The 23,754-nt window shown below is 38.4% G+C and overlaps 2 protein-coding genes across 3 annotated transcripts in view; one reads left to right on the top strand and one right to left on the bottom strand.

The window, feature by feature from the left end:
- The window catches only part of SLC23A1 (solute carrier family 23 member 1), a 15,213-nt gene extending 14,058 nt beyond the window's left edge, over positions 1–1,155 (top strand). For both annotated transcript variants that reach the window (XM_037061534.1, XM_037061525.1), the window contains one exon: positions 618–1,155. The gene's annotated coding sequence lies outside the window, so the exon portion shown is untranslated. The remainder of the gene's footprint in view (positions 1–617) is intronic.
- PAIP2 (poly(A) binding protein interacting protein 2) overlaps positions 1–23,754 on the bottom strand; it is a 24,822-nt gene extending 1,068 nt beyond the window's left edge. The window contains exons 1-3 of the mRNA XM_037061547.1: positions 23,616–23,754; positions 4,425–4,585; positions 2,624–2,803 (exon numbers count right to left, since the gene is read on the bottom strand). Of these exons, the coding sequence (XP_036917442.1) occupies positions 2,624–2,803; positions 4,425–4,562 (318 nt within the window). The 5' untranslated portion in view covers positions 4,563–4,585; positions 23,616–23,754. The remainder of the gene's footprint in view (positions 1–2,623; positions 2,804–4,424; positions 4,586–23,615) is intronic.

Below are 23,754 nucleotides of genomic sequence, written 5' to 3'. Positions count from 1 at the left end.
ACCTTCCAAAAAATACTAAACAAAAGCAAGAACTGAGATCAATAAACTTAACCACCCGCCCCAAAATCTATGGCTGGGAAGGCAGGAACCAGATGTAAGGTATATGCATTATTATCAAATTTTATCAACTTTCTAAAGTAGGAATGGAAATTAAGTTTGTTTAAGTATAACTAGATACCCACTAACCCCACATAAACTAAGTATTCACAGAACAAGGAATTCTGTTCCTTTAACTATATTTGACTCTCTTTAAATTTTCTTGTAAAAATATATATTTTAAAGAGTTTATTTCTTTCTTTTTAGGCATAGGGAAAGGGAGAAAGGGAGGGAGAGAAACACCAATGTGTGGTTGCCTCTCACTCTCTCTTCCCCTTCCTGGGACCTGGCCTGAAACCTGGACATGTGCCCTGATTGCGTATCGAATTGGAGACCCTTTGGTTCACAGGCTGGCACTCAGTCCAATGAGCCACACCAGACGGGGCCTTCATAAGAATATTAAACAAGTGTTAAAATGATTAAAGTGATTGGAGAATTGTTTATAGATTAATTTTACTTTATGATATTCACTGAAAATGTGGAGTTATCTTTCTATAATTGCTTTATTCTAATTCCCACAGGAAGCATGGTATATAATAGGAAAACTACAAGGGGAGTCAGAAGACCTAAACCGGAACCCCAGCTATGCCCCTAAGTAACTTCCCATGTGAGGCTGGCAAAGTCACTCTCTCCGGGACTCCGTTTCTGAATCAGTTAGGGGAAGAATGTGCTAAAGTCTCTGACAGCCTTAGAGACTTGTACCACATTACCCTAGATTTCTAAATCTTTACTTTCCTAAGCAGATGTGTCAGCATATAGGGAATACCTAGAACATTTCCTCTACCACATCTTGGAACGCAAGTTGAAAAAGACGAAGAGAAACCAGAATGGATTCCAGGGCCTGGCATATAGGCATGCCAGAAGGCTTTTATACTGATTCTAAGCCCCCTTTGTCACTTACTTTAAGACTAAAGCACATTAAACAACATGTTGGAGCAATAATTTAATCTTAGTTTCATAATTTATATACAACCATTTCCTTGCATGGGACAGTCTTCCTTCTCTCAAGGGAAATATATATAAAAGTGTGAGGTTTAAATAAAAAGCAGTATTCTTGAATGTGCAATCTTTTGGCATAAGCAATCTCAAACAATCAAATTGAACAAACCAGTTTCTAGACAATGCTACTGGTTCCAGATTAAAGTTACACATTATACCCAGCAAAGGGCTTAACTCATCAGAGCAACCAGGGTTACTTCTGGTGTGACTAAGGTAGCATAAGCAAGCACATCCCAATAGACTATGCAGATCACAAACCTCCTCAATTGGGTCATTTACTGTAACAAAGACTATACCAAAATTCAAATTTCAGTGTTCTCTATACAGCCCTTTAGAAGAACGGTTTCCAAATACCTGACAGGGGAGGCTGGTAGTATCTTCTAGGAGTGGTTTTTTAAAAGTGGCATTAAAAAAATATATTTACTTTTAGAGAGAGGGGAAGAGAAGGGAAGGAGAGGGAGAGAAACATCAATGTGTAGTTGCCTCTCATGCGTCCCTTCCTGGGGAACCTGGCCCGCAACCCAGGCCTGTGCCCTGACTGGGAATGGAACTGGCGACCCTTTGGTTTGCAGGTCAGCACTCAATTCAGTGAGCCACCAGCCAGGGCTGGGAGTGCTTTTTAAAAATAAACATGCCTAGATGATTGATTCTGCAATTCTGGGTTGCAGCTGAGGACTTTTTGTTTTGTTTTTAATACTTCATAAGTAATGATGATGCACAGCCAGGTTAGGAAGTCACAGCACAGTGAAGACAGTTGCAAGAAATACTTCAGAATATAGGGGTAAATTTCGGAGACCTTATAGAGGCAAAAGAGATTATCAATAAGGACAGAGAGGTTAACTTTCTGACTTGAAATTATTTTATCTTATTTTTAGTGAAGAACTCATTAGGTTCTATTCTAGTACTGATGCCTAGTTACGACAATTTCTAAAAATACTTTTTACTACAAATATACCATCAGCAATGAGACACCGAGAATAACTAAAGATGCAAATAAGCATTTTTATGGTCTTTTCTGGCAAAAGCCTAATGGATGTCCTTATTAAATCACAGTTCCAAAAGGAGGCAGGGTTAATTCAATGAAAATCCTGGAGTCCCTGAATTCGAGGGGGGGGATCTCCAAAATTTTACGTTTCAGTTAAAAATTTGTGAATTTCATCAAACTTTTAAGACAAACTTAAAGAGCAAAACCTCTCCATCAAAGTACTTCTATATAGGCAGGTCACACGGACAAACTGTGTACTTCTTTTGGATTTGCTTTAAGTCATTTATACACCCCAGGGCGACAGTTATCAAAACTAAAAGCAGTGGCAAGAAGTCCGTTAGTAGTCTCAGACTGACTCCAGAGTGTTGCCAGAAGTCACTCCATGTCCTAAGTGAGACTGAGAGGCCTCTGCTTCCACAGTAAAAAGCAGCACAATCTTAGAAGGGAAGAGATGCAGAACTCTTCTTAAACAGATGGTTGCTGGCTTTTCCACTTAGGGAAAAGATGATCTAGATTCTAAAAAGATGAAAAATAGCTTTTTACCACAAGATCTTCCAGAGAAGAGCCATCACTGATAACAAGGTCATTAAATTGGTCTTGGATTTGGTCCATAGTTTGTGGAAGATCTCGAGCTGGAATAAACCACTCATGTTCTTCTTCCTCTTCCAGCATTTCTTGGAAACAGCGTTCAATAAATTCCTCTTCCCATAACTCCTCTTCTATCTGGATTTATAATAAATAAAGGAGAATTTATAGCATACTCAGTAAGATATCACTAGGAACAGCGTGAAATATCTTAAACTATTTAAAAGCACAATATCACACTTCCTCTTCCGTGCTAAGAAGAAAAATGTTTACCTTAATACGTGGGAAGATCTGTTTAGGGTCTTGCTATGTCTTTACTTTTCTTAAAAGAACATAGTTTTTTCCATTGAAGGTGGAGAAGTAGTAACAAATAAAGGAGTGTTCTCATTGAGGAATGCATGTCAGGATTACTTATTATACGTTACAACTATATAAACTCTAAACCTACTCAAAATGACTGGAAAAACAACAACAAAAACACCTTTAGAGGGTAGGGTCAGAACAAGGGTAGTTACAAATAAACAACCAAAACTCCAACTAATTCTTTAAAAAAAAAAAAGATTTTGTTTATTTTTAGAGAGAGGAAGAGAGGGAAAAAGAGAGGGAGAAAAACATCAATGTGTGGTTGCCTCTCACTTGGCCCCAACTGGGGACCTGGCCCGCAACCCAGGCATGTGCCCTGACTGGGAATCGAACTGGTGATCCTTTGGTTCAGAGCCCATGTTCAATTCACTGAGCTACACCAGCATGATCTCCAACTGATTCTTAGTGAAATTAAGACTACATTGTTTTGTTGTTTTAGATTTATTTATTTTTAGAGAGAGGAGAAGGGAGGGAGAAACAAAGGGAGAGAAACGTCGATGTGAAAGAGAAACACTGACTGATTTATCAGTTGCTTCTCACACCCCCTTCCCAACCTGGCCCACACCCAGGCATGTGCCAGACCAGGAATCTAACTGGGATCTTTTGGTCCCTGGAAACCCAGTTGGTTTGCAGGACAATACCCAACCCATTAAACCACACCAATCAGGGTAAGACTACATTGTTTTTTAAATTAAAAAAAAAAATGCGTGCACACACATTTTTTATTCTAGAGAAAGAAAGGGAAGAGAAGAGAAACATCAATGTGAGAGAAATGTTGATTGATTGCCTCCCACATGGACCCCAATCAGGGACCAAACCTGCAACCCAGGTATGTGCCTTAACCAGGAATTGAACCTGGTAACCTTTCGTTCTGTGGGAGGATGCTCCAACCAACTAAGCCACCCGGCAGGACCACACCAACAGGGCAAGGCTACATATTTTACTCTTGAATATCCATCATCAGATACAACAAAATCAAGCTGGCTACTTAAGACAGTATTTATCAACATAGGAGAATTCTCTAACCCTAGTAGCTGTGAGTGTCTGCTCCAAATCCTATTCTCTTTACTTTCACTGCAATGAAGCAATATGATTGTTTTAAGGCAGTGGCTTCCAAACCTAATTGCTCACTGGAACCATCTGGGAACTTAAAAAAACAAGTTTCCCAAACTACGCCCTAGTTTACTTGAATCAGAATCTCTGGGGTGGAACCCTAAAAAAACCCCACTAACCTGGTAGTAATCAGCATCCAGATAATGTAGGAGTGGTGGCACATAAATCCACATATTTCACAGATAAGGGAACAGATAAAAAACATTTAAAGAACTAGTTACATTATTTGAGGGCTGTAGTGGGGTACAAAAAAAAAGAGAACATGTTTGTACTCAAAACTAACTTGTCTGTTAAATTCCTCTTCATTTTCCATCCACATGTACTCTGCAAATGGATTGTCATCTTCATGAGAATGACCATTAATAATCACATCTTCATTGATGATGCTTGGGCTAGTACTGCTGCGACTTGGATCTTTCATGGCTGGAGTCAGTTGTTTTTAACTTTAAAAGAAAAATAATACGGTTAATTTAGTTAGTCATTTTTTCTTAGTAAGCATTTATTATCATCAGGCACCAGTTAGGTGTTAGATGCACATGATATATTAATGCACATGATAAATCAAGCAATTGGAAAGCTTCATTTACCCCCAAATGATTCCAATGTTTATGAAATAGCCCAGAACAACCCAGATCAGATAATAGTCAGTGAAGGTAATCAAATGTTTATTTAAATGAAGTCCCTACACCACCCAATTTTATTATTTATTTTTAAAAAGATTTTATTTATATATTTTAGACAGAGGGGAAGGGAGGGAGAAAGAGAGGGAGAGAAATATAAATGTGTGGTTGCCTCTCACCTGCCCCCTACTAGGGATCTGGCCAGCACCCCAGGAATGTGTCTTACACTGGGAATTGAACCAGTGACCCTTTGGTTCGAGGGCCAGAACTCAATCCACTGAGCCACACCAGCCAGAGCAAAACTAACAAAAAATAAAAATAAAAAGTTTTGTTTCTCACATTAAGGTCTTTAATTTTTTTTAAGACTTTACTTATTTTTAGAAAGAGGGGAAAGGAGGTGAGAAAGATCAATGTATGATCTTTGCCTCTTGTCCAACGCTAACTAGGGACCTGGCCCACAACCCAGGCACGAGCCCTGAATGGGAAATAAACCAGCAACCCCACGGTTTGCGAGCCAGCACTCAATCTACTGAGCCACATCAGCCAGGGCAAAAGTAACACATTTTTAATAACCTTTAAAAAGGATCCTGTATAATTCCTCAGTCCCTAGATCTCTTGGACTTCAGAACCCACTCTACAGTTGACAGTTTTCCCTTAATAACATGGGTCTGAACTGTACAGGTTCAAATTTACTTTTTTCCCCCTTCAGTTTACTGCAGTTCAAAGCTGCTGTCCAAGAGTCAATTCCACAGCTGTGAATCTGTGTATAGCTGGAGAGCCAACTATAATTAGTAAACAGATTTCACCTCTAACCCATGTGTGGTTCAAAGGTTGCCGTATTTGCCTTATTTGTGGGTTCATGTCTGGATATCTCCATTGTACAATGAGTTTCAGGCATCCAATCTCTTTGTGCAATCATCTCCTTACCACCTTACCTCTTTATGGAAGTAAAAATAGTATCTATTGCAGTAGGTCTAATTGGTTTCTTATACTCAATACAGGCATACCTCATTTTATTAAGCTTCACAGATGTGATTTTTATGAATCGAAGGCAATCCATCCACCAGCAAAAGGATTATAAATGGCTCTACTGCAAGCTTTGCTTTTACTGTGGTCTGGAACTGAACCTTCAGTATTTCTGAGGTATGCCTGTAGGTGATAACTTGATCTAATTTAACTGACATAATTGCAGGCTAGAAGTAGAAATGTTAAATTTGGATTTCTACAACATTCTCAAAATGGGTTTATATAAAACAAGAGTTACTTGCACATAAATCCAAACAGTGGTGTGACTTGTGCCAAAGGAAGCCTGAGTATAGAGTTAAAAACAAACTAACAAACAGATCCTAACTTCTTCAGGCTTCTTACTCCAAAGTTATCAAAATCAGGTAAAACGCTAATAAAATCTCCTAGTGGAAAGTTTTCTTCCTTGGGTTAAGGTTCAGGGAGAGACATGATCTATGAGTGTTATTTAACCCTTTTAATCCATTTTTATGGATTACCTTTATGAAACCTACATAAAAATCATTATATAATATGAACTTAGCCTCTAAGCTGAGGACAAAATACATATGTCCTGTCCTGACACATACGTATTTTCACAAATTTTGAATACTAACAACAAATAGCATCAACATTTTTAGTTAAGAGGTTCCTAAACTATAAATTACTGAGAACATCTGCCCTAGTTATTGTATGTGTGTGTATATATATATATATATATATATATATATATATATACACACACATACAAACTCTGAGATTTATGTATGTGCTAGGGTGTGGATAGAAAAACAGTATGATTTGGGTTAGGAATTTGAGGCACTGTGAAAGCCAGCAAGACAGAAAACAGACAATGGATATCATCTTTGATATTTTTATTTATCATTAAACTTAAATTAAATAAACTCTTTATCTTGATAAGTTTTGACTAAAAGGCAATCAGTTCCTTTAAAGAAAATTACTCATTCTTATGTCAGCTACCAAATATTTACATGTTCGTCTTTACATGAATTACATTTTAGATCCACCTCAAGTATTATGAAAAGCAGAAGCTAACCCTGCTTTGCAAGAGGATGGAACTTTGTTTACTCTTTGTATGAACCAATCATTAAACTATGTTCAAAGATACCCCAATACATATCAGCTTTTCATTATTATTTTCCCATCATGTATCCTATTCCAACTTGTATCCATTAAATCCTAGCTTTCAAAGACCAAAATATTAACAAGTGACTTATATCTCAATGAAAAACAGCAAAAATCCTGTTTAGTGGAGTATAATCAATATTCAAATAGAATTGAATAGTTAAGTGGCAATGTGTATTTGAGACATGTCCATTTAGAAATACTTTTGTTTTAAAATTTGCTTTCAGGTGACTAAAGTAGATCTGTATATAAATGCACCATTAAAAAAAAATAAAAGTGTATGCCATGCATTTTATGAGCACAAGTTTTCGTAAAACAATGAAATATCTGCTTTAGCAAATTCTATAGTCTGGGAATCCCAAGGGACCCCCTTCTCCTTATACAATACTAACCAGTAACAAAATATAGACAGTACTTAGTAAAAAGGGCCCAATCCCTGCATTAGACAAAGCCCTGGGTCAGCTTTTTTGCCTGTTAGCATGTCATCAAACAACCTGTCCATCTGTTCAAGATCCCAATGAGAGAGTCTATGAAGTCTAAGTAAATGGCATTACTTTGTCATGCAATATTTGGGAAACAAATCATAACTGAAGCAAAACAAACAAACTGGAGCCTGGAAACTAATCTTATACTTTAGACAGCTAAAGGAAGGAACTGTTGGCTAGTCAAGTGGAAGTCAGAGGGGTAAGGATCATTTACTTTCAGAATATTGACAGACATACGATTACTGAAAACTCAAAATGTTCTAATATAAGGCAATGTACTGGGTTTTTAAGTTTCTTCTATGACCTATTCAAGAACCCTTCTTGGACCACACTCTTTATAGTGTTTCCTCTTTAAAAATATTGAGCCCTGGCTGGTGTAGCTCAGTGGATTGAGCACGGGCCTGTGAAGCAAAGGGTCGCTGGTTCGATTCCCAGTCAGGGCACATGCCTGGGTTGTGGGCCAAGTCCCTAGTGGGGGACACACGAGAGGCAACCACACATTGATGTTTCTCTCCCACTCTTTCTCCTTCCCTTCCCCTCCCTCTAAAAAATAAATAGAATATTAAAAAAATGAAAATATTGAATATGTAGTTCAAACACCATAAGGTTTACAATTTTAAAAGGTAAAATAGTAAAGTGACTGGCATGTGTTCAAACATGAAGCTACATGTAGTAGTAGCCAATGCTGCCTAGGGCAAAAAACAAGAGCTGGGACAAACAACAAATAAAAGTGAAAAGCCTGAGAGGAAAGCAGATGCTTTGGGAAAACACCTGGGAATACCTTACAATCTCACCTCTGGCATGAAGAACATGAATATGTTCTGCACATAAAATAGAAGCTAAGAAAGAGTTGTAATCTGCCAGATGTTGAAGGTATGCCTCAACATACACAAGAGCCCATCTGCAAAGACTGGGAGAGTTTTGTTTTTGGTTTATAGGTATTTAAGAAAATCTCTTCTTTCAAAAAGGTTTTATTTATTTTATTTTTAGAGAGGGGGGAGAAAGGGATAGAAACATCAATGTGTGGTTGCCTCTCATGCGCCCTCTACTGGGGACCTGGCCTGCAACCCAAGCATGTGCCCTGACTGGGAATTGAACCAGCAACCCTTTGGTTCACAGGCCAGCACTCAATCCATTGAATCACATCATCTAGGGCAGGAAATCTCTTTTAAATAACCAGTGGACCACTAAGCTAATGGAACAGAGACTTCATTGGCGACAGACACAAAAGACTGTGGAGTTTTACAAAATTAATTTAGAAAAGTCACCAAACTAAAGCAGAACAACCCTGGAGAGAGGGAAGAATCTGGTTTCCAGAGCTTCAACATAATATTCAAAATGTCCAGTTTTCAATAAAGTTTTTAAGGCATGCAAATAAATAAGAAAGTATGGCTTATACACAGGAAAAAAGACAAAGACTTTAAACAGGTATTTAAAATATGTTCAAAGAGCTAAATAAAGGAAACCATGTATAGAGAACTAAAGGAAATCACAAGAATGAGGTTTCATCAAAAATTGAGAAGAACATTAACAGAGAAAAACTGTAAGAAACAAACTAAATAGGACTTCTGGAGCTGAAAACTACAATAACTGAAATAAAAATTATTAGAGTAAGTTTTATTATGCAATAGCACAATTCCTTTCCCTGCCTTTAGAGGGAAAAGCTTGCATACTTATTTTTCAGACGAACTTTAGAACCATTTTGTCTATAACAGTCTGATTAGAATTTTATTAAATTCTGCAATTTGATCAGCACTGATATTTTTATATTAAGTTTTTTGGCCAGTAAGACAGTGTATCTATTCTTTTGAAATTGTTTTAATTCTTTATTACATACATTTCTCTTCAAATTGTTTTAATTCCTTAATACATAAGAATAGTTGGCTAGATTATCTGAACCAGTCTTTGTACTGAAAAATGAAGTATTTTACAGGAAATCCTTAAAAGCAATAAAGTGTTGACAAGAAAGTAAAGCAGGAATTCAGACAGCAAAGTACAACTTTTAAACAATGAAGCGGCCTTTTGTCTATTAGGTTTCTTTGGGTTGCTCCTTGGATGCTTTATGGAGCAAGAGGCACAGAAGTAGAGGCGGAAAAACAAATAGAAAATCGTACCCACTCTAAACCAAGAAAACCCTTAAGGGCTAGGCTATATGCTCAGGGAAAGAGTAAACCAAAAGTAACTCTCAGTTCCTAACATGCAAATCGAGAAGAGATGGAAGGGAACAAAGACACTGTGACTATGGCTCGTTCTCCTGTGGATAGGAAGAAATGAGTCTCCTCAACCTGGGAGGTCGGGGACATCCCAGGTGGTGAACTAAGTATGAAATGGTCCTGAAATGGCAGTGTCCCCAGTGCCAGTTACTGTTAATAGCAAAGGTTAAACTGCCTGGGAAGAAGGCCTATTCATTCTAGGCCTTAGGACCTCCACAAAAAATTTTTTAAAGATTTTATTTATTTATCTTTAGAGAGGAAGGGAAGGAGAGAAGGAGAGAAATATCAACGTATGGTTGCCTCTCGTGAGTCCCCTGCTGGGAACTGGCCTGCAACCCAGGCATGTGCCCTGACTGGGAATTGATCTGCGATAGTTTGCTTTGCAGGCCCACGCTCAATCCACTGAGCTACACCAGCCAGGGCCACAAATAATTTTTTTAAATCATTTTTTAAAGATTTTATTTGTTTTTAGAGAGAAGGGAGAAACACAGGGAGAGAAACATCATGTGCGAGACAGAAACATCAATCAGTTGCCTCTCACATGCCCCCAACTGTGGACCTGGCCCATAGCCCAGGCACCTGCCCTGATAAGGAATCAAACAGGCAACCTTTCAGTTCGAAGGCTGGCACACTCGATTTACTAAGCCACACCAGCCAGGGCTCCAGAAATAATTTAAGAGCAACAAATATATGATTAAAGGTAACCAAACCCAAAAGGAAAAAACAAGGCACAATGAGCAAGCAGCACAATTTATAGGGAGCATTGTCAGACCCATACCCAACTGCAAATACTGAGATTAAAAAACACAGATGACAAAACAAATGATTATTGCATGTAAATCTTGGAAATATCCTCAGAGAAACGCAAAGTATAATAAGTGCATAGAAGATTGGGGGAAAAAGGCAATACAACTTCTAAATATATAGCAATCACAATATAAAAATACAATAGGTTTGGCAGCAGACTAGATACAACAGAAGAACTGGAAGACAAAAGATTATCCAGAAAACATCAAAGACAAAAAAGATAGAAAATATTAAAAAGTTTCAAGTAATGTAGTGTACAGAGTGCGAACTACCAAGTTCCCGAAGAGCACAAATGGGACAGAGGCAGGATCTGATTATTCTAGATCTGATGGAAAATATCAACCATGTTTAAGAAGACCAAGAACCTCAAAGTGAGCTACAAATCAAATATAATATAGTCAAAGTGCAGAATATGAGAGAATTCTTAAAAGCAAAAAAAACCCAAACCACCCAAAAATATATTTATGGGAATATATATTAAAAATATATCGTTTAGCCCCAGCTGGCGTAGCTCAGTGGATTGAGTGCTGGCCTGTGAACCAAAAGGTTGCTGGTTCAATTCCCAGTCTAGGGGACATGCCTAGGCTGCAGGCCAGGTCCCCAGTGGGGGCATGTGAGAGGCAACCATACACTGATGTCTGTATCCCTCTCTTTCACCTTCTCTTAGAATATATCTTAAAAAAAAAAAAAAAAAAAAGACAAGCCCTGGCTGGTGTACTCAGTGGATTGAGCGGGGGCCTGCGAAGCAAACGATCGAGGTTCGATTCCCAGTCAGGGCACATGCCTGGGTTGCAGGCGGATTCCCTGCAGGCCAACTCCCAGCAGGGGACACACCAGAAGCAACCATACATTGATATTTCTCTCCCTCTCTTTCCCTTCCCCTCTAAAGATAAATAAATAAAATCTTAAAAAAAAAAGACAACTTAGAAAAATATATTTAAAATGAGATTTAACCTTTTAAAGTTTATTTATTTTTAAAGAGAGAGGAAGGGTTGGGATGGGAAGGGAGATAGGGAGAGGTGGGGGCGGAGAGAGAGAGAGAGAGAAACACTGATTTGTTCCACTTACTTATGCATTCATTCATTGGTTGATTCTTGTATGTGCCCGGACCAAGGACCAAACCCACAACCTTGGCATACTGGAACAATGCTCTAACCTACAGCTGGCAAACATAAGGCCCATGGGCCAAATCGGGCCAGCCCTTCACCTTGTTTCTACCCGGTGGCACTGGCGAGCTCTTATTTCACTGTTAAGGAGTTATGCAGTCCTAAAATTACATTCAGCCCTTTGAAAGCAACTAACTTCGAGGCTGATGTGCCCCACCCCCCCATGAAAATGAGTGTGACACCCCTGATCTAACCAACCTAGCTAGCCAGCCAGAGCAAAAACATTATTTTTATCTAAAGATTTTAATTCATTTATTTATCTTTAGAGGGAAGGAGAGAAGGAGAAAATATCAATGTATGGTTGCCTCTTGAGAGTCTCCTGCTGGGAACTGGCCTGCAACCCAGGCACGTGCCCTGACCGGGAATCGAACCGGCAATCCTTTGCTTCACAGGCCCACGCTCAATCCACTGAGCTACACCAGCCAGGGCAATTTCTTTTAATGAGAATTTTAATGACAATTTCTTTTAGCCAAAACTGACAAATGTAGGGATAAAAATGGTAAAATAAATTTGTAAAATCTCAAATCCTTCAAACTAGTCTTTAACAAGATTTTTTTTTCTTGTTATGATAGGTCTAATTCAGGTTTTCTACCTCTCTGGTTAATAGTGGCAATTTATATTTCATTAAAATGTTATTTTCTCCAGAATTTTAATTTTGTTATAAAATAACAAAGACTGTACTTTGCACAGAATGTCACTATTCTAATTTCTTTTGTTTTACAGCTAATTTGACTTTATGTTTTTCTTTTTCCTTGATTAGGTCTACCAGAGATTTAGGGGGAAAAAAAATTCCAGCTTTGCAATTTGCAGAACAGTGAGTATTCATATACATAAAAGAGGGGGATCTGTGTGTGTGTCTTCATGGTTTACAAATGCAGAAAACCTCTGAAAAGATATATAAGAAACAGAAGCAAATCATATCTGATTAGACTTGTATTTATATTTAGAATATATAAAAAACTATTGCTACTTGATAATAAAAAGACAAACCACCCAATTTAAAAATGGGCAAAGGACTGAATAGACAGTTTTCCAAAGGGCATATAAATGGCCAATAAACACATGAGTAGATGATCAACATCATTAACCAGTAGGGAAATTCAATGAAAACCAAAATGAGCCCTGGCTGGTGTGGCTCAGGGGAATGAACGCATGCAGGCCTGCAAACCAAAAGGTGGATGGATTCCCAGTCAGGGCACGTGCCTGGGTTGCGGGCCAGGTCCCCAGAGGGGGCACACGTGAGGCACCCACATATTGATGTTTCTCTCCCTCTTTCTCCCTCTCTTCTCCTGTCGAAAAATAAATAAAATCTTAAAAAAACAAAACAACAACAAAAAAACAAAGCCCACAATGAGACACCACTTACACTAGAATGGCTAGAAAACATGTATGTACACAAAAACTTGTGCACAGCAGTATTATTTTCAGTAGCCAAAAAGTAAATACAACCCAAAGGGACCCAGTAAATAAGTGGATAAATACAATGTGGTACTGCCTATATAATGGAGTATTACCCATAAAAGACCTGATACACTATAAACTGAATAATGAAAACATGTTAAGTGAAAGAAATCAGCCATAAAGAACCACATATTGCACGACAGCTAGGAGGTATATGGTTTCTTTTTGACGGTAATTAAAAATGTTCTAAAACTGATTGTGGTGATGAATGCACAACTGTGAATATACTAAAAAACACTATACTTTAAATGGGTAAAATGCACAGTATATCAATTATAGTTCACACTAAGAGGTGTTTAAAAATTATTACTAAATTTATAATAAGCCACAGATTCGGAAGAATATTTTTCTTTGTTTGGAAGATTTTATTTATTTATTTTTAGGGAGAGGAGAAAGGAGAGAAGGAGATAAACATCGATGTGTGAGAGATACACTGACTGGTTGCCTCTCACACACTCCCACTTGGGGACCTGGCCCGTAACCCACGCATGTGCCCTGACTGGGAACCAAACCTGCAACTTTCTAGTTCGCAGGCTGGCACTCAATTCCACTGACCCACACCAGCCAGGGCTCCTTTTTTTTTTGAAAGAATATTTTTCTTAATCTCCAAGCAGTTAAAGTTCTTTTGGTTATCTCTTGATGCCCATTTTATACCATAATTTTATTATGGTATAAAATGTGGACAGAAAAGCCTTTATTTTGGGGATTTACTAGTTTTGTTTGCAGGCAACTACGGATGATTTTTGTAAAATGTTCCTGGGGCCTTAAACAAAAACACGATTTCTATTTCTAAGATACAAAAATGGTGCGTGTGTATTTGATATTTTTTACTTCATCTGTTAAATTCTGAAAGTGATGAAATCAAATCCTCTACTCTAAGTCAGACTATTTGGCCTAAATAATCTGTCTCATAGGGACTTAACATTTTTGATAATTGATGGTTGGTTGGCTTTATGTCTTCCATCATAATTTTATATTTGATTTTCACATTCTATTCCAATGATCATTGCCCTATTTTAAATGATATTCTTAAAAAAGTTTTATTTTTTATTTATTTACAAACTACTGAGGAATCAGTGTTGTTTCTTTTTTTCAGTTTGAGATATAATTGACATCAGTACCATGTAAGTTTAAGGTGTACAGCTGATATGACTTACATCTATTGTGCAACTAAATATCTGAATACTTTCCTGTCAATTAAAAACATATTCTATAAACCCATATCCAATTCAAGACATTCAGAATGCTTTTCCTTCTTCAGTATACCTAACCAAGTTCCTGAACCCAGACAAGGCAAGATTTTTCAAATGATTTTACTTACCAACTTCCTCTCCCACACCCATCTCCTAAGTTCTGTGGAAATAGCTCTGCACTGTTAGATTTACATTATTAGGTTTTTCGGAGTATCTTTTCACAGAATTTTAAAAATGAACACTTAAATTCATATGATCACCTGTTTATGTTTACTGCTTATCACTGTTTGCCTAACTTGACACCTGGTTTAGTTTAACAGTCTTTCTACAGATAACCTGATGATATCAACTTCTAAGCCACTTTAAGTCTTTTGCCTTTATATTTTAATAAGTGTGACAGATTTAGATATCCGTCAATAATCTTCACTGCTAATCTTCATAATCTTTTTTATAGCTTTCACTGCTATAAAAAAACTAATTTTTGTTCTTTTGTAAACATCCCGTTTAGGTGCAAGCCTAACACTTAAACTCAGAAATTTCACCAGCTTTTGGTTAGGGGAGAGCAGTTTTTGTTTTAAATTACTGCCTAGCACTTTTAATTTACAAACTCTTATCTTCACCTGTTCCCCTCACCCCCAATCCTGAAATGCCTCCTACACATAATGCTTTCCAGCAATGTCCATTCTTTTATATTCTTTTTTAAAAAGATTTTATTTACTTATTTTATTTTATTATTATTTTTATATTTTATTTATTTATCTTTAGAGGGAAAGGAGAGAGGAAGAGAAACATCAATGTATGGTTGCTTCTCATCCATCCCCTGCTGGGAACTGACCCCTGCTGGGAACTGGCCTGCAACCCAGGAATGTGCCCTGCCTGGGAATCGAACCCCGATAGTCTGGTTCACAGGCCTGTGCTTTTATATTCTTTTTTTAAAATAAAGATTTTATTTATTTATCTTTAGAGGGGAAGGGAAGGAGAGAAGGAGAGAAATATCAATGTATGGTTGCCTCTTGTGCGTCCCCTGCTGGGAACTGGCCTGCAACCCAGGCATGTGCCCCGACTGGGAATCGAACCGTGATCCTTTGGTTCCCAGGCCCACGCTCAATCCACTGAGCAACACCAGCCAGGGACATTCCTTTATATTCTTGTATAAAAATTTAAAATGTAAATCTTTTAAGTTTTCAAAATCCACCCCCTTACCTTGTAAAAATTCTTATTAAAATTCTAATAAAATTCTCTTCCATCACCTTGTCTGGTAGCTCAGTTGGTAGGACCATTGTCTTGTATACCAAAAACATTGCAGGGTTGCTCTCCGGCTGGGGCACATACAGAAGCTGTGGTTCAATAGCCTGTTGGTGTGTACGGGTGGCAACCCATGGATGTTTCTCTCCCTTTCTGTCTGTGTAAAATTGATAAACATGTCCTCAGGTTAGGGGTTAAAAAAAGCTCTCTCCTGTTCCTTTCTTCAATGTGACTCCACAGTTACTACCTTTACTTCTGACTCTACTTTGAACTACTGTAATTCCTTAACCTTACATATGTATTTTGTATCTTAGCATACTAGTTGTCTCTTCGGCAGTTAGTAAGAAAGGATAAAGAAATTTTGTATCAGCTTGTTTTCCACTCAGAAGTTTGTGAGGAACACTGAAATTCTGGTTTAATGTTGGACAGTAGAAAGTAATGCTTAAAAGTACTTAAGAGCTCTAGATCCCTTGGGCAAGTAATTTAACCCCTCTGTGCCCCATCTATAAAAAGGATAACAATGAAAGTGTTAAGCAGAGAGCCTAGCAAAGAAAAGTATTATCTTGGTGCTTATTAAACATTTATAGCAATTAAAGGTTTTTAGAAAAGGTATTTGGTAAATATCACATGTCCATAAACCTGTAGGTGAAATAATATCACAGAAAAATCCCTAAGACTATATAACCCTAATTTAAACTGCGATGTAACAAGGGCGATGAGGTAAAGGTAAGAGTAAGGATTGCTCAGCAATCCTATCACTACCTATCATCACTGGTGATAAAAACTCAAAATAATAAAAGGAGCTCTCCAACAAGAGGATATATTTCTGGTAAATAAACATTCATGTACCCAACATCGGAGCACCTAAATATGCAAAGCAAATCTTGATGGACATAAAGAGAGAATAACAGTTTACAGTCATAGTAGAAGATATCCACTGACATCAATGGATAGATCTTCCAGACAGAAAATCAACAAGGAAACAGTGGACTTAAACAAGACACTAGATCAGCTGCATTTAATTGATAACTTTGGACTATTTTGCCCCAAAGAAGCCGACTACACATTATTTTCAAGCACACATAGAACATTTTCTAGGGCCCTGGCTGGTGTAGCTCAGTGGATTGAGCACAGGCCAACTCCCAGCAGGGGAAGCACCAAAGGCAACCATATACTGATGTTTCTCTCCCTCTCTCCTTTCCCCTCTAAAGATAAATAAATAAAAAAAAAGAACATTTTCTAGGGTACACCATGTTAGGTAGGACACATAGTAAGTCTCAATGAATTTAAGAAGATTCAAATCATATCAAGAACCTTCTCTGACCGTAATGGTATGAAACTAGAAATCAACCATAAGAAAAAAAACAAACAGTTACGGAGGCTAAATAATATGTTACTAGAAGGTTAACAATGAGACTGAGGAAGAAACCAAAAGTTACCACGAAACAAATAAAAATGAGAACAAACCAAAATCTATGGGAAACAGCAAAAGCAGTCCTAAAAGGAAAACTCACAGCATTATAGGCCTACTTCAGGAAACAAGAAAAAACTAACATTTATGACAAAATCTCTCATCAGAGTGGGAATAGAGAGTGCATATCCCATGTAATAAAGGTCACATATGACAAACCCATCATACTCAATGGACAAAAACTAAAAGCATTTAAGATCAGAAATAAGACAGGTATGTCCACTTTCACCACTCTTATTCAAGATTGTACTGTAAGTCCTAGTCACAGCAATCAGAAAAAAATAAATAGCACTGAAATTGGAAAGGAGGAAACAACACTGTCATTATTTACAGATGACATGATATTGGGCATAGAAAACCCTCACGACTCCACTGAAAAGCTACTAAATCTAATAAATTAATTTGGCAAAGTAGCAGGGTACAAAATTAACATTCATAAATCAATGGCATTTCTATACACCAATAATGAATTATCAGGAAAAGAAATTATACTGTGTTCATGGATAGATAGAACACCATAAAACTGTACATACTACTCAAAGCAATCTATAGATTCAACACAATTCCTAATTAAATACCAATGGCATATTTCACAGATCTAGAACAAATATTTCAAAAATGTATACGGAGTCAGAAAAGATACCAAATAGCTTCAGCAATCTTGAAGAACAAAGAAGAACAAAGTTGGAGGGATAGCTGCTGTAATCAGAACAGCCTGGTACTAGCATAAGAACAGGAATATAAATCAATGGAACACAACAGAGAGCACAGAAATAAACCCATGCCTACATGATCAATTAGTATTTGACAAAGGAGGCAAGAGCATACAATGGAATAAAGTCAGTCTCTTCAACAAATGGTGCTGGGAAAACTGGAAAGGTACATGCAAAAAAATAAAACTAGACCACCAACTTACACCATATATAAGAATAAACTCAAAATGGATAAAAGACTTAAATATAAGCAGTGAAAACGTAAAAATCCTAGAAGAAAACTCTCATAGCAATATTTTTTACCAATGCCTCCTAGCGCAAGGGAAATAAAGGAAAAAAATAAATAAATGAGACTACATTAAACTATATAGTTTCTGCACAACTAAAGAAACTATAAACAAAATGAAAAGGGAACTTCCCTGCCACAAAGCAGGGAAGCAGGTTGCCTCACCCTGGCGAATACCTAAGGCTCCACCCCTTATAAATAACAGGTGCACCAAAACAGGGAGTCAAAGCAGCTCTACCTAATACACAGAAACTTTTAACAGGGAGGCTGCTAAATTGAGGACACGAAGAAATATAGCCCAAATGAAAGAACAGACCAAAACTCCAGAAAAAGAACTAAGCAAAACTAAGACAGCCAACTGACCATATTTAAGAGTTCAAAACACTGGTATAAGGATGTTCAGAGAACTTACTGAATATGGCCAACGCATAAGGGAAGAAAGTCAGGGCTCAAATCAACGATTTGGTATATAAAGAAGAAATAAATAGTCAACCAGTACAGAATGAAGAAACAAGAATTCAAAAAATGAGGAGAGAATAAGATGACTCTGGGACATCTCCAAAAAGTGCCAACATCTGAATCATAGAAATGCTAGAAAGGGAAAAAAGAACAGCAAGGAACTGAAAACTTATTTGAAAAAATGAAAGAAAACTTTCCTAGCTTAGTGAAGGAAACAGACATACAAGTCCAGGAAGCATAGAGTCCCAAAGAATTTGGACCCAAAGAGGACCACATCAAGACGTATCATAATTAAAATGCTAAAGGTTAAAGACAAAGAATCCTAAAAGCAGCAAGAGAAAAACAGGGTTACCTACAAAGGAGTTCCCATAAGACTGTCAGATGATTTCTAAACAGGCAAGAAGGGACTGACAAGAAGTATTGCAAGTGATGAAAAGCAAGGGCCTACTATATCCAGCAAAGCTATCATTTAGAGTGGAAGGGCAGATAAAGTGCTTCTCAGACAACGTAAAGCTAAAGGAGTTCATCATTACCAAGCCCCTATTATATAAAATGTTAAAGAGACTTAAGAAAAATACAATCAAACTATCAACAGTAAAACGACAAATAAATCACAACTATCAACAACTGAATCTAAAAAACCAAAACAAACTAAGCAAATAACTAGAACAGGAACAGAATCACAGAAATAGAATCATATGGAGGGTTATCAGTGGGGAGGGGAAAGGGGGAAAATGGGGGGAAAGGTACAGGGATTAAGAAGCATAATTGGCCCTGGCTGGTGTGGCTCAGTGCATTGAGTGCCAGCCTGCAAATCAAAGGGTAGCTGGTTGGATTCCCAGTCTAGGGCACGTGCCCAGTAGGGTGCACATGAGAGGCAACCACACATGGATGTTTCCTTCTCTTTCTTCCTCCCTTCTTCTCTCTAAAAAATAAATAATAAAAAAAGAAGCATAATTGGCAGGTACAAAATAGACAAGGAGATGTTAAAAATAGTATAGGAAATGTAGCCCTGGCTGGTGTAGCTCAGTGGTGAGCGCAGCCTGCGAACCACACGATCTCAGTTCAATTCCCAGTCAGGGCACATGCCTGGGTTGCAGGCCAGTTCCCAGCAGGGGACTCATGAGAGGCAACCATACATTGATATTCCCCTCCTTCTCTCCCTCCCTTCCCCTCTAAAGATGAATGAATAAAATCTTAAAAAAGATAGTATAGGAAATGGAGAAGCCAAAAAACTTAAATGTATGACCCCTGGACATGAACTAAGGTGGGAAACTGTGGGAGGGAGAGAGGGAGGGAGGAAGGAAGGGAAGGAGGGAGGGAGGAAGGAAGGGAAGGAGGGAGGGAGGAAGGAAGGGAAGGAGGGAGGGAGGGAGGGAGGGAGGAAGGGAGGAAGGGAGGACCAGACAGAGGGAAGCAAAGGGGAAAAAAATTTGGGACAACTCTAATAGTGTAATCAATGAAATATATTTAAAAGAAGAGAACCCACTGTATGGGAGAAGATTTTCGCCAATGATATATAGAATAAGAGATTAATTTCCAAAATATATAAAAAAACTTATACTACCACACCAAAAGACAAACAATCTAATTAAAAAAATGGGCAAAGGACCTAAACAGTCACTTCTCCAAAGAGGACATATGGATGGCCAGCACACATATGAAAAAGTGCTCAATATCACTAATCATCAGAAAGATGCAAATAAAAACCACAATGGTTACCATCAATAAATGGTAACCATTTATTGGTTACAACTGCCAGATTGGTTACCATCAGTAAATCAACTAACAACAAGTGCTGGTAAGGAGGTGGAGAAAAAGGAACCCTACCACAATGCTGGTGGAAATGCAGACTGCTACAGCCACTGCAGAAAACAGCACTGAATACTCAAAAAATTAAAAATGGAACTGCCTTTTGAGCCAGTAACCCCATTTCTGGGAATATATTTTAAGAATCCTGAAACATCAATTTATTTTTTTAAGATTGTATTTATTTATTTTTAGAGAGGATAAGGGAGGAATAAAGAGAGGGAGAGAAACATCCATGTGTGGTTGCCTCTCACACTCCCTTACTGGGGACCTGGCCCACAACCCAGGAATGTGCCCTAGACTGGGAATTGAACCCACAACCCTTTGGTTCAAAGGCCAGCACTCAACCCACTGAGTCACACCAGCCAATGCTGAAACACCAATTTAAATCAATATATGCACTCCTATGTTCACAGCAGTGATATTTACCATAGCCAAGATCTGGATACAGTCCAAGTGCTCCGCAGTAGATGAGTGGATAAAAAAGCTGTGGTACATTTATACAATGCAATACTATGCAGCCGCAAAAAAGAAGGAAATCTTACCTTTTCCAATAGCATGAATGGACCTGGAGAATATTCTGCTAAGTGAAATAAGCCAGTCAGAGAGAGACAAATACCATATGATCTCATTTGTATGTGGAATCTAATGAACAAAATAAACTCACAAACTAGAAAAAGAGGCAGGGACACATGGAATAGACTAACACCTGCCAGAGGGGAGGGGAAAGGGGAAACTGGATGAAAAAAGGTGAAAGAATTAGCCAAAGAACATGTATGCATAACTCACAGATAAAGACAACACTGTGGTGATAGCCAGAGGGAAGGGGGCAGCAGGGAATGGGTGGAGGCAGGTAAAGGGGTCGGCAGGGGGAAGGGAGAATGGGGACATCTGTATTAGTGTCAACAATAAAAATAAAAGGAAAAAAACTCAAAGCACATCAGAAACACCACCCTTATTTATAAAAACTTATAAAAAAACCCCCACAGGCAATTCTAACTTCTGAACCACACCATCCAAGGTAGCAACTACTGGCTAACTGTTACTATTTAAATTTAAATGAATTACAATTCAATTAAGAATTTAGTTCTTCGGTTGCACATGACACATTTCAAGTGCTCAATAGACACAGCTGCTTAGTAGCTATCTCACTGGGCACCACTGCTCTAAACAATGGCAAAATTAAGGGGAAAAAACTGAATTACTGGAATTGAACCTGAGGCTGTATCAAATGCAAACTGTTAAGGCATCTGTACAACAACACAGATCACAAAGGCAATAACTTGGACAACTTTAGTTTTGGACTGGGTTCAAATCCCAGATATGCCACTATGTACCCACAGAATCCTGGATATGTCACTTAAAATCACAGGCAGCACATTATAATGGTTAAGAGCACATAATCTCTAGACTACTTGGATTTGAATTCCAGCTCTTACTAGCTGTGGAACATTGGGCAAGTTACTTCACATCTTCATTTGTTATCCTTAGTAGACAGTACTTACCACTTAGAGACATCAAAGATTAAATACTTGTAAAAGCACTACTGAAATAGAATACCTGGCATTTCTAAGTGCTACAGAAATACGTGCCTAATAAAATAGAAATAATCTCTCAAGCTTCTATCAGTTTCAAAATGGGCAAGATAAAACTTGCTCCTCTTATTTCAAGGTTGTTATAACAAATTTGAAAAGTTGTAAATTTCAAGAATATGTAAAAGCACAAAAGGAAAGAGTTAGGGACCTTATTTTCCATCTTCTTTCATCTCCCACAGTATCCATAAAATTGCTATGCTAACAGCAGACTTTTTACAAATGTTTATATTTTTAATTAAAACTGGAGCATCACTCTCTAGTCGTAAAGGGGTAAACCTGAATAAGATGCAGAGTACTTATGGGGGGAAAACCCACTTAATATAAATTTACTCTGTTCCAAACAGGGTAGAGATTAGTACCTACCACAATTTCAGCTCTTAAGGAACAACATGTTACACACTATAACCAAAACGGCCAACCTTCCAAGCCTTGAAACCACTACGGTCAGTCTCCATCACCTAATTCTCATTCCTTAAAAAAACAAATGAATACACTATAATTTCTGTAAAGTTACCTATTTTCATTTGTCATAGACACGTATTCGTGAGGAAAAATACAGTTTGTTCAAGTTCACAAATTAACAGGCTGTTAATTTGCCTATTATCCTCGTTCATAAACCGAAACAGAAGCACAAACAGTAAGCACTGAGAATCTTCATTTAAAATCCTTTTCTTAATAGTAAACATAACTTGCAGGGGATGAAAATCCAAAGGCTACTAAATGAAAATGTAAACCAACATCTGATCAACTGCTCAAATGCAATTTGTGAAAAATCATGCCATCAAGGTAAAAAACAAGACTACCCAGAATAAGCAAAATGGGAATTGTCTTTTGTTGGAATAAATGCCAAAAGCTATTAGCTGTCACGGCAAATTGGATGACAAATTCTTTCTAGAAGTTGTGGTTGCCATGAGATAATGGCAAAAACGAAAAATAAGACAACAAAAGAAAGCAGAAAAGGCCCCTTTTCGGAGTCACTAGAAAATAATACTGCTGGCTTGCTTCAACATGTTTTCAAAAACCTTGTCATAAGCCATACATTTTTGTTGTTGGTGGGGAGTAAGCACAAAGTAGAGAGAAATTAAAAGGTGACCAGAACAAAGAATGAATTGGACGGGCCCTTAGAATTCATGGCTCAAAACCCCACTAACAAAAGGCTCTCCTATCAACATAAAAATAAATAAGGGGTATTGGAAAGCGAAAAAGTGGGAGAAAGAGAATCAGAAGGGTACAGGCCGGTGGTCCGTTGCAAGGAGCTCCCTAGGACGTTGGCCAGCCCGCCAGTCCCTCCATCCCTTTTTCTTCCCCCATTCCAGCCCCGGAAAAAGCGCGCACGCGCAGCAACTAGGGGCTGCGCGTGGCGACGCGCAGGCGTAATGTGGGGGAGAAACAATGAGCTTTGTTGCCAGGCGGCCCTGGGGGGCAGAGGAAAAGGGTACAGGACGGGTGTGTTCGAAGGGACTGGAAGGGAGGTGGGGGCAGAACGCAATAAAGTGCCATCCCAGCAACCCTCGCGCGCCACGGAGGACCCGGATAAAGTGCAGCGAGATCCAAATCATAAATAATAATGACAATGAGGAAAAAAAGCGACGGCCATTTCTTAGAGTAAAAAAGAGAGTAAGTCAGTTCAAGCTATCCCTCATAATCGGCTGAAATTGACAAATAATAAAAAAGATGATATAGGGCTAGGAGACCAACAACCCAGGGGACCCTCTAGGCCCCTCAGCCATCGCCGAGGTACAATCCCTCGATTGCTAGTGCCGTCGCACCCTTCTCGCCGCTCCACCCGAGGGAATCCCTCACCCAGTGCACGGCAGCGGGGACGGTAGGCAACGAATCCGGTCGGCCTCCGCGGATCTCCACAGGCAGCGCCGCTCCCCCGCTCGACGCGCGCTCCGTCCGTCTCCCTGCTCCAGTCCAAACAAACACCCTAGCCCGGAAG

The sequence above is a fragment of the Sturnira hondurensis genome, unplaced genomic scaffold (genome assembly GCF_014824575.4).
Source record: "Sturnira hondurensis isolate 20B ecotype Veracruz unplaced genomic scaffold, ASM1482457v3 Scaffold0001120, whole genome shotgun sequence".
Taxonomy (NCBI): domain Eukaryota; kingdom Metazoa; phylum Chordata; class Mammalia; order Chiroptera; family Phyllostomidae; genus Sturnira; species Sturnira hondurensis.
The sequence above is the reverse complement of the archived record's forward strand: the minus strand, read 5'-3'. Positions and strand labels throughout refer to the sequence as shown.